We start from the raw sequence: 13,528 nt of genomic DNA, 5'->3' as shown, positions 1-13,528 counted from the left end.
ACTGGCTGGGGTGGGGGGGGTGTTTCTTCCTCAGACATCAGGTGGTAACACGTTTGTGCATGAAGTGACCTTCTGATGGTTGCAGACCTTCTGCCAACTAGGAGGAGGGCTTGCTACCCCAAAGCAGAGCCAGCTGGGCCCCAGGTAGTTTGGGACCCACAACTTAGAAAGGACAGACGAGGGGTTGAAGACCCTGAAGGGGCTCAGGCCGGACTGGGACCAAAATGACCTTGTTTCCGTCACATCTTATAGAAAACTAGAAGCAAGTAGTTTTCTATCATTGCCCCCTTACTGTGCTCACCATTGTTAAGTTATAAATGCATTTATAATAATTATATGAGAATTAGCTATGTGTTTTGAGGACTTGCTGGGTGCTTATTTGCTAAATGTTGAAAATATATTATCTCAGTTATCCCCACAGAGAACTGCAAGGGTTAGGCCAATGACAAGGTTGTTTTTCAGAGAGGTTAAGTGACTTCTCTGAGGTCACACAGACCTGCACTGGAGCCCAGGTCTGCCTAACCCCAAAGAGATCTGTAGCCTCTGAACTTGATGCAGACCATGAAATTAGTGTAGAGTGAAGTTATAACATTCTGTTTCCAGAGTGTGAATTGAGTTGTTCCTGGCAAATCCTTTTGCACCTTCATAATTTGCTGAATTAAAATCTTCCCCTGGGTATCCTTTGCACAGATGCAGGGACCTGGGTCAGCTCTGTGTCCCCTTGGGGATGGAACCTGGGCCCAGATTGAGCCAGGTCAGGGAGCAGTTCCCTGCCCCTGCAGCACGCTGAGTGCTGCTTTCCTGATTCTTCTCTTTGCTGTTCACTTTTACTGTAGAAGTAGCATGGGCTTGTTATAAGAAATGCAAACATCATGGGAAAATATAACCTGAAAATATGAAAGTGAGTGTAGCAGTTAGGGTCCTAGGCAGAGAAGAGACGGCACACTCCAGTTAGCGTCAGCCCAGAAGAGTTTATTAAAGGAGCTAGTTACAAAGGTGCGGACAGGACGCGGAGTCACCTCCCCGGAGAGGGGGACGGGGGGAGCAGTCACCAGATACAAAGTCAGGGAGGAACCCTGGACAGAGGGTCAGAGTTCCAAACTTCATCAGCAGAAGCAGGAGCGGGGCAGAGGCAGGGGGTGTGGAATGACTTGGCTCAAGGCTCCAGGGAATAAACCTCCCGTCGTCCTCAGCTCCCGCTGCTGGTGACGCCGACAGTAGTCCTGGCCGGGTCGGTTCCCAGGGCAGAGGTCAGGCCCGAGAGAGTAGGGCTGGGTCTGCAAGGTGACAGGAGATATTCCAAACAGTCCCCCAGAACCCCATCCTATAAAGTAAACTCTGTTGGCAGTGGAGTCTCTGAAGACCATTTTAGAAACTGAGTCCTCAAGACATTCACTAAACCTGGATTATTCCTCCCGCATCTCGCTTAGCCCTTAAGCTCTGCGGGGCACTGGGCGAGTGAGGAGCGGTCTGCCGTATACACACCAAGAATCCTACTAACAGAGTGAGAGACACACAAATTAATGAGAAGAGAAGTAAGAGACACCACCCTTATGGCAGAAAGTGAGGAGGAACTAAAAAGCCTCTTGATGAAAATGAAAGAGGAGAGTGAAAAAGTTGGCTTAAAGCTCAACATTCAGAAAACTAAGATCATGGCATCTGGTCCCATCACTTCATGGCAAATAGATGGGGAAACAGGGGAAACAGTGGAAACAGTGTCAGACTTTATTTTGGGGGGCTCCAAAATCACTGCAGATGGTGATTGCAACCATGAAATTAAAAGACGCTTATTCCTTGGATGGAAAGTTATGACCAACCTAGATAGCATATTCAAAAGCAGAGACATTACTCTGCCAACAAAGGTCCATCTAGTCAAGGCTATGGCTTTTCCAGTGGTAATGTATCGATGTGAGAGTTGGACTGTAAAGAAAGCTGAGCGCCTAAGAATTGATGCTTTTGAACTGTGGTGTTGGAGAAGACTCTTGAGAGTCCCTTGGACTACAAGGAGATCCAACCAGTCCATTCTAAAGGAGATCAATCCTGGGTGTTCATTGGAAGACCTGATGCTAAAGCTGAAACTCCAATACTTTGGCCACCTTATGTGAAGAGTTGACTCATTGGAAAAGACCCTGATGCTGGGAGGGATTGGGGGCAGGAGGAGAAGGGGATGACAGAGGATGAGATGGCTGGATGGCATCACTGACTCGATGGACGTGAGTCTGAGTGAACTCCAGGAGTTGGTGATGGACAGGGAGGCCTGGCGTGCTGTGGTTCACGGGGTCACCAAGAGTCCGACACGACTGAGTGACTGAACTGAACTGAAGAGAAGCAGCCACAGGGAGGCTGGGTCCCTGCTGACAGGCCGACGTGTGGAGGAGGAGGATGTCCAGGGCTTAAGGCAGCAAATGGGCAGGGCACCTGCTTCAGTGACGCTCCTGGACCAGCCCTGCCTCCGCATCCTGACTCCCCTCCCAACTCCACGTGTGCTGAAAGCTTCCTGTGCAGCCTCGGAGCAGGTGTAATGAGCCTGGGGGTCCCAGGGGCCGCGGAAAACTATTAGAGAATCTGATTTAGCTTTCAGACAGTCCCTGCAGCTTTGTCTTTTCTCCAAGGCTGAGTATCCCAAGTCCGAGTCCAGGTCCACTGTCGTCCTGTGTCCTGGGCCTGCAGCATCACAGCCTCTGATGTTAGAGATGCACCTGTTTAGGTGCCACCCAGGCCTGCTGAGTCAGAAGCCCTGCGCTGCAGCCAAGAAACGTGTCCCAAGAGGCCCTCTGCTCACCTTTCAAACTTGAGCACCTCTGGTCTAGGGCAGCGATTTCCCCACTGTGAGGGTCCCCACAGAGCAAAACATACTGCCACAAGGACCCCAGCCCCAGTCTGTGATTTTGTTGGTCAGTCTGGGAGCCCTGACGGAGCCCCTCGCCTGGGCCTTCCCCCGCGAGGCCTCTGCTGTCTCTAGACTGCCTACCTCTTTGCATTTCTGTATTACTTTTACTAAATCTTCCTCTTGGATTTCCCTTCTCTCTGTCTCTATTTTTTTTTTTTTTTCATCTAATCACTGAAAATGAGTTAGGGTGATAATCTTCTTTCCAAACATTTACTGAGACAAAAAAATAAAATAAAATAAGTGCCTCAACAAGATAGATTATTGTGAGCAAAGCCTCTGTCTGGGGATTTTGCACAAGTATGTTAAAAATAGTATGTTCCATTTTTCCTAATGCTTCAGCCGATAGCCTGGGGGACTTACTGTGTTCCATATGAAACCTGCCAAATGATTTTTTTTTTTTAATGAATACTGTGGCTTATGTTAATATGGTAACATGCATTGCAAATGTAACCACATGAAAGTGTTTAGAGAAATATTAACTTGGCACATTATTCAAATTATGTCAAATTGACCAAAGCAAAGCCCTCAGACCATGTGAGCAACAGCAAAGAAAAAGTACTGCTTTGTAAATAGTTAACAGGTGACAGACAGTTTTGCTGCCTTCCTTCCTGGGATAGTAGATCAGGCTTTGGCCAAGGAGCAGATAAACAAACTTGGACTTGGCTGCATGATGGGAGGAAACTTCCAGAGAGACAAGAATGAAGACGAGCAGCTGCCCTCAGAGGGCGTCCTAGCAGGGTCAGCTGGGGGTGGTGTGAGGAGAGAGTCTGGTGGAGCTGGCAAGCAGAGGCGGGACAGACCCCAGACAGACACACAGACAGGTGAGCCTGGGGTGAAGATGGTGCGGGAAGCTGGGTGGAGCAGAAATGGAGCTCAGGGAGGCCTCAGGTGGACGGGTCACTGCAGTTCAGTTCGGACGCTCAGTCGTGCCCGACTATTTTTGACCCACGAACTGCAGTATGCCAGACCTCCCTATACATCACCAACTCCTAGAGCTTGCTCAAACTCACGTCCATTGAATTGATGATGCCATCCAACCATCTCATTCTCTGTCATCCCCTTCTCCTGCCTTCTGTCTTTCCCAGCATTGGGGCTTTTCCAATGAGTCACTTCTTTGCATCAGATGGCTGAGTATTGGAGCTTCAGCTTCAGCATCAGTCCTTCCAATGATATTCAGGACTGATTTCCTTTAGGACTGACTAGTTGGATCTCCGTGCAGTACAAGGGACTCTCAAGAGTCTTCTCCAACACCACAGTTCAAAAGCATCAATTCTTCTGCACTCAGCTTTCTTCATAGTCCAACTCTCACATCCATACATGACTACTGGAAAAACCATAGCTTTGGCTAGACGGACCTTTGTTGGCAAAGTATTGTCTCTGCTTTTTAATATGCTATCTAGGTTGGTCATAGCTTTTCTTCCAAGGAGCAAGCGTCTTTTAGTGTCATGGCTGCAAGCCCTGTCTGCAGTGATTTTGGAGCCCAAGAAAATAAAGTCTCTCACTGTTTCCATTGTTTCCTCATCTATTTGCCATGAAGTTATGGGACCAAATGCCATGATCTTAGTGTGGAGTTTTTTTAAATGAATTAATTTATTTTAATTGGGGGCTGATTACTTTACAATACTGTACTGGTTTTTGCCATACACTGACATGAATCCGTCATGGGTGTACATGTGTCCCTCCATCCTGAACCCCTCTCCCTCCTCCCTTCCCATCTCATCCCTCTAGGTTGTCCCAATGCACCAGCTTTGAGTGCCCTGTTTCATGGTTTGAACTTGAACTGGCCATCTATTTCACGTGTGGTAATATACAAGTTTCAATACTATTCTCTCAAATCATCCCACCCTTGCCTTCTCCACAGAGTCCAAAAGTCCGTTTTTTACATCTGTGTCTCTTTTGTTGTCTCGCATACAGGGTCATCGTGACCATCTTTCTAAATTCCATATATATGCGTTAGTATACTGTATTGGTGTTTTTCTTTCTGGCTTTCTTCACTCTGTATAATAGGCTCCAGTTTCATCCACCTCATTAGAACTGATTCAAATGTATTGTTTTTAATGGCTGAGTAATACTCCATTGTGTATATGTACCACTGCTTTCTTATCCATTCATCTGCTGATGGGCATCTAGGTTGCTTCCATGTCCTGGCTATTATAAACAGTGCTGTGATGAACACTGGGGTACAGGTGTCTCTTTCAATTCTAGTTTCCTTAGTGTGTATGCCCAGCAGTGGGATTGCTGGGTCGTATGGCAGTTCTATTTCCAGTTTTTTAAGGAATCTCCACACTGTTCTCCGTAGTGGCTGTACTAGTTTGCATTCCCACCAACAGTGTAAGAAGGTTCCCTTTTCTCCACACCCTCTCCAGCATTTATTGCTTGTAGACTTTTGGATCCCAACCATTCTGACCTGCGTGAGATAGTACCTCATTGTGGTTTTGATTTGCATGTCTCTGATAATGAGTGGTGCTGAGCATCTTTTCGTGTGTGTGTTAGCCACCTGTGTGTCTTCTTTGGAGAAACGTCTGTTCAGTCCTTTGGCCCATTTTCTGATTGGGCCTTTTACGTTTCTGGTATTGAGCTACATGAGCTGCTTGTATATTTTGAAGATCAATTCTTTGTCAGTTGTTTTGTTTGTTATTATTTTCTCCCATTCTGAAGGCTGTCTTTTCACCTTGCTTATAGTTTACTTTGCAAAAGCTTTTAAGTTTAATTAGGTCTCATTTGTTTATTTTTGCTTTTTTCCCATTACTCTGGAAGGTGGGTCATTAGAGGATCTTGCTATGATTTATGTCAGAGAGTGTTCTGCCTATGTTTTCCTCTAGGAGTTCTATAGTTTATGGTCTTACATTTAGATCTTTAATCCATTTTGAGTTTATTTTTATAGTGTTAGAAAGTGTTCTAGTTTCATTCTTTTACAGGTAGTTGACTAGTTTTCCCAGCATGAATGTGGAGTTTTAAGTCAGCTTTTTCTCTCACCTTTATCAAGAGGCTCTTTAGTTTCTCTTCACGTTCTGCTTTGAGGGTGATGTCATCTGCCTATCCGAGGTTATTGATATTTTTCCCGGCAATCTTGATTCCAGCTTGTGCTTCTTCCAGCCCAGTGTTTCTCATGATGTACTCTGCATATAAGTTAAATAAGCAGGGTGACAATACACAGCCTTGACGTACTCCTTTTCCTATTTGGAACCAGTCTGTTGTTCCACGTCCAGTTCTAACTGTTGTTTCTTGACCTGCATACAGATTTCTCAGGAGGCAGGTCAGGTGGTCTGGTATTCCCATCTCTTTAAGAATTCTCCGCAGTTCATTGTGATCCACACAGTCAAAGGCTTTAGCATAGTCAATGAAGCAGAAGTAGATGTTTTTCTAGAATTCTCTTACTTTTTCTATGATCCATGGGAGGTTGGCAATTTTACTGAGCACATAGGGAACCCCAGAGCAAGGTGAAGCTGATCTTTCTGCTCCAGCAGGTAACACGTTCCTACCTTTGAGCTACTCCTCATTCTTCTGTGAGGAAAGACAGTTGAATCCAAAACCCAAAAATGTTCAAGACCGTTGCAAAGGTTATCCTCACATTGTTTAAAACTAAATGTTTAATAATATTACTTTATAAATCATGTTTTTCTTCCATCCACTTCAATTTTTGTTTGGTTTTTCTCTTCAGGCTCATCTTAAATCGCTGCATATCTTTTCTTACTATGGATGACCTCCTCAGCCCACGTCCAGGGAATCAGCGAGGCTCTTTGTTTCTCTTTCTGGATGGGAAATACAAAGTTCTGAGAACCTGCCTTCCCTTGTCCTAAGCATTAGGGACATACCCAAAGAGTCACAGATTAGGCCAGAGCTGCTCCTAGTCTGGTCCTGACTCATCCGGGTTGGGTTTGACTGGGTCCCTGAGATGTGATTTCTCATAAGTATTTTAGTTCCTGCCACAATTCCAAGCCCAAACCTGCCAAAGATGCCTTTTTCTGTCTTGTTTTGTTTCAGTTTGGTGCTAAATTGTGTGAGCATGTGAGAGAAAAACAATGGGACAGGCGCATGTCGCTGCTGGAAACTTTACACTTTGTTCCACTTTGATCTGATTCTTATAGAAAAGACCACAGCGTGTGTTGGGAGAAAAAGAGATTCAAGTCATTTTCAAGTTGCCTTGGACATCCTGCTAAGCAACCCCTGAGTGGAGACCAGGTTGTATGGTGGGGGGTTTAGGTTGAGGGAACCAGACAGAGGGCTCTATCTGTCTTATTTAACTCGGGAAACTTATTTAAATTTTTTAAAAAATATTTTGCTCAGGAGGTCATCTGGCTGCACTGAAAGGGATCTGTCTTTGTTACACTGGCATGAGGTGGTGCCAGGGACCCCTGGCAGGACAGCTGGTAAAATAAAATTACTGAGGCTGGAACAATGGGGATAAAGGATGAAAATTGGAAATTTGAACCCCCAAGAACACGTATTTCAAACTGTGGAGATCTGTGGTTTGTGATCTCTCAGCAAAATTAAGAAATGGTGAAATCCAGATGAAAAAATTTTCAGTTCACAGATAAAGGAGCAAAAATTATTTTCAAACCACACCCTCATCAGCAGCCTTATAATCAGATGTGCCCTGCGTGTGCTGAGATGTCACAGGCACCTTCTATCCAGCCCAGACCACGACTGTCCCAACCCTTCCGGAGGTGCAAGTCAGGGAGCTGCAGCCAGTGGCGATTACATAACCTCAGGTGCTTTTGTTTAAATATTCTGCTCAACTAATAGTTAAAATTTCGTGCAATGAGTGAGTGGTGGCCCCAAGATGGAGATTGAGGAGTTGGAAATTTCCATGAAACTGGCAGTTGCTGGTGACTCTTGGTGATGAACCCAGGGGAACAGGGGCCAAAGTCCCTGTGCATAGGAAATCTTGGAGAACTGAGCTAGGAGCTGGGGTCCCTGAGTATGAGTCTGAGACTGCAGACAGAGAGCAGCATGGAGATGAGGAAGGGAAAAAGGAAGCAACAGGCTGAGCCCACGGTGGGTGGACTGTGGGCCTGTGGACCCTAAGGCCAAGGACAGAGCCTGAACATATGAATCTGGAGCAATTCCTGAACCAGGGCTGCATGAGAACACCCTGCCCTGGGTACTTCAAAGAGCCCAGCAGGAGCACACTGGAGGCAGGCCCAAGGAAAAAGCTGAAGTGGGGGGGCTTCAGCCCGTTATCCCAGCCTGGTCTTCTGCAAAGGAACAACCTCAGCACAGACAGCTGGGAGACAAATACCACCAAGAGCGCCTGGCACTTCACTAAAACATAGGTTTGTTACAAATGGAGGACAGAGGAGACATCTCTGAAAAATGAAAGAGCCTCATGATGGCGGGTTTGAGGGGCAAAGCTAGGCAAGTGAACCCCCACTCAGCGCTGCACTCTGTGGAACCCAACATATCGAGCTGCAAAACCACAACTCGAGCCTGCACACCCCTACCATGCAGAGATGGGACGGATCTGGTCCTTCTCTGCTACTGATCCTGAGAGTCCCTTCCTCCTGGGTATGTCAGGTCAAACGAGGTCCCTGATCCAGAGCATCCAGCCCTGAGTGTGGCACCTAATCAGCACATGGATAACATTAGCTGGCATCCATTCTGTCCTTATATTGATATTCTTGTTATTCTTTATCAGCCTCTGTCCTGGCTCTTGGAGGAGGAAATGGCAATGCACTCCAGTATTCTTGCCTGGAGAATCACATGGACAGAGGAGCCTGGCGGGTTATAGTCCATGGGGTCACCAAGAGTCGGACACAACTGAGCGACTAAACAACAGTAGCCCTGGCTCCCTCCGTGCCGACTGCTCAGGGCAAGGTCTATCTCTTCATTTAACGCAAGAATGCATGTCTTTCATCCACGCTCCTGAGCCCATGGCCACACGTGGCTGGGTGGGGGCAAGTCAGTCACAGGCTGCCGTGCAGCAGACACTTCTGCATGCCTCACGTGTGCAGCCCCCGTGAGGGTCACAGCACCCAGCCCAGTGGGTGGTGGAGGAGTGTCCAGTGCCTTTTAGGCTCAGAGTGACTCCCTCCTGTCACCATAGCCCCTCCCCATCGCAACACCTCCCTTCCTTCCCTCCACGGCTGATGGTTACTTCTGAGACACGCAGGGCAAAGGACTAACTGGTGACGCGCATGTGCAGTAAAACATGTAGAGACTCAAGGTTCTGCTACACGCATGGCTTAGGAAAGTGCTGAACTTGACTTTTCTCATTTGCAAAAGAGGAACATCACGTCCCTTGCAGTGACCACCTGTTAGCGTGTATTGTGTGTTGGGCACGAGGAAGGATGCTGTGAATGGTAGGTCTGTACCCTTCCCTGCACTAAGGCACCAGCCCTGCCCACCTCCGGGGCAATCCAGGGCAGTCCCTTTACCCTACTCTGTGAGCTCCAGACAAGGAACCACAGACAAGGAGATCAGGGCTCGGGGAGGTACACAGGCTTCCCTGGGTCCCCAGTGTGGTCTGTGGCAGGCGGGCATTCACTACGGGTCCAGTGATTCTTCAAACTTCTGTGGATTCTGATCTCTCCCCTTCCTAGGCCCCCTGCCCTGTCTTGAACCTGGCCTCTGGGGAGAAAGGGGAGCCCAACACTGGGCCAGGGAGCCACTGCCCCAGAAAGCAGCTCTGGTTTGGGTGAACAGAGATGAAGGCCAGGGGAGGACATGGGACAGGGACCTGAGTCTTGTTCAGCTTTTCTGAAGGGCGAGGAGGAGACAGAGGAGAAAAGGGCTGGGAGAAGCAGGAGTGAGCTTAGCAGAGTTCACAAGCTCATTCACTCTTTGATAATGTATCATTCAAGCTGGGACATTGTGAGAGAGAAAGGACCCTGCTGGCGATTCTGTTGGGACGACAGGCCGGCGCTGGCGCTGCTTGGGCATATGAAAAGAACTCTGAAAGGGCATCTTCATAGCATCACTCATGTCCGTGATTGCCCAGGGGATGTCCCCTTTGACTTCCCTCTTTGGGAATCTTTGAATTCAGACCCTCTCCTTTCTGGGACCCAGACTCCAGGTTCCCTCCTTGTGTCTTCCCGAGCGCAGACCAGGCTTTCGGAGGCGAGTTGGGGGCTACATGAGCCTCACTCTTTTCGAACTGGACTCCCCGGAAAGGTTTAATGACAGGATCTGGCTCCTGTCCTCCCGCCACCTGAGAACATGGGCCACAAAAGTACCTTGTGGGTTAGGACTGATTTGCTTATAAAAGCCTACAGCTCTTTGCTGCTGCTGCTAAGTCACTTCAGTCGTGTCTGACTCTGTGTGACCCCATAGACGGCAGCCCACGAGGCTCCCCCGTCCCTGGGATTCTCCAGGCAAGAACACTGCAGTGGGTTGCCATTTCCTTCTCCAATGCATGAAAGTGAAAAGTGAAAGTGAAGTCGCTCAGTTGTGTCCGACTCTTAGCGACCCCATGGACTGCAGTCTACCAGGCTCCTCCATCCATGGGATTTTCCAAGCAAGAGTACTGGAGTGGGGTGCCACTGCCTTCTTTAAGAAAGGAAGAAAAAAGAGTAGCCATTTGATGTATACCATTACTGTCAATGTATCCTGATTTTAGAAACATAAGGGTTTTTTTTGTTTTTTTGTTTTTAACTCTTATTAAATCAAGAAACTCTACCGCTATCCTCTAACTTCTTTCCTTGTACTCAGGAAGGGTGAGACCCATTAACCACTGGGTTTTATGTACACAGGACCAGTAAGTATACTTGTGACCACCATCTACAAGAAAAATTGCATTTGACATTGTGAAACACACACAAACACACATACGTGCAAATGGTTCTTCCCTTTAGTAAGTGTGGTGTTTGCCTGCTTGTGTTTTCCAATTTATCTTTTTTTTTTTCCATTTGATGCCATTTCATTTTTAAAATTGCTATTTCTGACAGGCTGTACTGACATTACAGCCAGAGTTTGCCCACCATTTCTTCCAAATGGTTTCTCATTTGAGATCTGAAAATACCCCGGAATCACAGAGGGCAGAACTGGATCTGAAGCCCAGTAGCCTCCGCCCACCGAGTCCTGCCCGGGGCTCCTCTCTGCAGATGGCAAGGATGACTTGTCTGAAGCCAAACAACCCAGAATTGGATCAGGCCTCCCCGAGCCCCACTCTGCGACACAGAGGCCCGTGCTGGGCCCTAGTGCCTTGTGCATCAAGCGTGAGAGGGCTGGTCTCCCGCAGGATGGTTGAGAGGATAAGAAGACTGTGTCTAGAACCAATTGTGCCAGGGCCTTGCTAGCGCAGGCTGCCCTGGAAACAGCAGGATGGACAGCGCCTGAGCGAGGTGCTGCTTTGTTCCCACTGGGAGCTCTGTCCTGCCCACATGAGCAAACATGTGGTGAATGCATTAACCTCCAGGTCCCCCTCGGCCTCCTGGGCAAGCGATCTCTCAGTGGGAGAACTGGAAAGAGCTGGTCTCTCGCAGGCCTTGTTCCCAGGTGCCAAGGCCCCGGCATGGCTCTGGGGGTTCCCACAGCAGCCAGAAGGACGGTCACCTCCCCCAAAAGCTCAGGAATGCCCAGAATGGTTGTTTCCTCACAGCCCTACAAGCCCCCATGACCCAGGCTGATGTTCCCACCTTCAGGAAAATACCTAAGAAGAGGCCAGGACAAGGTGAGAACCCCATGGCTGCATCTGGGGCCTATTAGACTGACCAAGACCGGTCCCTCCTTCCGGGGACTTCCACAGCTGCAGTGCAGGGCTTGGCTGGGCTCAGGGGGGCTGAACACTGGATGCCAACCTTCCCAAGCCCTCGGCCACTGGCCTCACCTCCTCCACAGAGGGTCGGCCATCCCGCCTAGATCTGGCTGCCGGCATCTGCCTTGAGGCCAAGCCAGCAGCATCCAGCTGCTGCCAGGAGAGGCACTGGGACCCCTATAGGTGGGTCAGGGAATCCCAGTGGTCATGGAGCTCAGACCTCCTCCAGCCTGTTACTCCCTGGTGTCCATCTGCAGGACACAGCCTCATTTCTCCGGAGCGGATCCCTGATGATTGTCCTTTTCTGCTCAGGATTTTGGGAATCACACTCTTCTAAGGGCCTGGCTGTGTCCTAAGGTGTGGCCAGCCACCCCCGGTCTGTGATGAAGCACCAGCAGCAGAGATCTCATCCCCGGGGGCCCGCACTGACTGTGCCACAGGGAGCGTGTGCGGGCCCCTACAGTGGGGAGGAGGAGGGACCTCTGAGGAGAGGGGTGACCCCTCAGTCTGGACTCACAGGGAATGAGCCACTGTAGTGGGTCCTGTGGTGGAGATTCCGGGGGAAGGAGGACTCCAGAGAAGAGACAATGTGTGTGAGCGTATACAGACATTAGAGTGAGACAAATTTGGGTCCAAATCATGACTTACCAGTGTGGCCTCAGGCGCTCAAATGAATGCAGTCTTGTGAGCATTGCTGTCTTTGTTTTAGAGATGAACAAAGACAGGGTCCAATGTGTTAGCATCTTGCTGATTTATCAGGCAGTCTAAAGATGTTTCTTGAGTACCTTCTATGGACCAGCCACAATGAACAAACAGTGAGTGAAAGAGGCCAGGCCCCTCTCCTCCTGTGTGGCGGTATTACTCCTCTCCTTCGGGGGCGGTCAGCAAGCAAGTGGACAGGGAAGGTGGCACAGCGGATGGGAACACGCGGGATAAGGTGGCCAGGGCACATGCAGGTGGTGGGCTGCTATGCAGGGTCGGGGGTCTGCAAAGCCATTTCTGACAAGGTGATGGCAATCAGAGATGGAAGGAAAGGAGGGTAAACCATGTGATTTCTAGGCAGAGAGCACCGAGCGCAGAAGTCCCCTACAGGGGCAGCCCTGGCCTATTCCAAGTCAAAGAGGCCAGTGCGGCTGCAGTACAGACGGCGAGTTCAGAGCGGACAGGGGTCGCAGGTGTAAACCTCTGTTGGCCACTGGAGGATCTGGGTAGGGGTGACATGGCAGGGCATGATGGTCAGCCACTTTTGCTGCTGTGAGAGGAAGCCACAGGACAGACAATGAGCCAGCTAGTGGCCCGGTGTAGGGGGTTCAGACAGGAGATGGCTGTGGCTTGGATCAAAATGGGAGCATGAGGGGTGTCTGGGCTTTGGATGTATTTTGAAGGTAACTAATTGGATTTGTTAATGTTTAGCTGAGGGCTGTGAAATAATACAATAAATCAAAGATAACTAAAAGGTTTTGGCCCGAGCCATGGGAAAACCAGGGGTTGTTATTTGCTTAAACGAGGATGGCAGGTAGGGGGAAAGTGGGAATTGGGAATTTTGTTTTGCATATGGTGCATTTCAGAGGAGGAGGTGGGAGTCTGGGAGAGAGATCCCTGGATTCCTTAGCCCTGGGCAGAATAAGCTCCCATTTCTAACTCACAGCAGGACACCACATGGGCTCACAATGGCAGTCCTCAGGGGTCAGTAGATCATCCCCTCCCTGAGAGAGGTAGAGAAATAATCTACCTCTCTCAAGTCTCGGCTTCACCAGCACTGCTTTTGGGGAATCCTTGATGGTGCTCTAAGCTTCCCTGACCCCTGGATGAATCCTGACCTACACTTACCACGCTTTACGAAAATGCCCACGTCATTGCAAGTCATTCCCCCCCACCCCTGACTGTAGGTTCCGTGAAGTCAGGGGACAAGCCGGCTTGCTCCCCACAGTATTCATACCACC

At 49.0% G+C, this 13,528-nt stretch overlaps 1 protein-coding gene across 1 annotated transcript in view; it reads right to left on the bottom strand.

The window, feature by feature from the left end:
• Window positions 1–951: 951 nt before the first annotated feature.
• CXCL12 (C-X-C motif chemokine ligand 12) overlaps window positions 952–13,528 on the bottom strand; it is a 29,206-nt gene continuing 16,629 nt past the window's right edge. Inside the window, exon 4 of the mRNA XM_005226616.3 lies at window positions 952–1,277. Coding sequence (XP_005226673.1) covers window positions 1,190–1,277 — 88 coding nt within the window. The 3' untranslated portion in view covers window positions 952–1,189. The remainder of the gene's footprint in view (window positions 1,278–13,528) is intronic.

Source organism: Bos taurus, chromosome 28, assembly GCF_002263795.3.
Source record: "Bos taurus isolate L1 Dominette 01449 registration number 42190680 breed Hereford chromosome 28, ARS-UCD2.0, whole genome shotgun sequence".
NCBI lineage: Eukaryota > Metazoa > Chordata > Mammalia > Artiodactyla > Bovidae > Bos > Bos taurus.
This window is presented reverse-complemented; position numbering and strand designations above follow the sequence as displayed.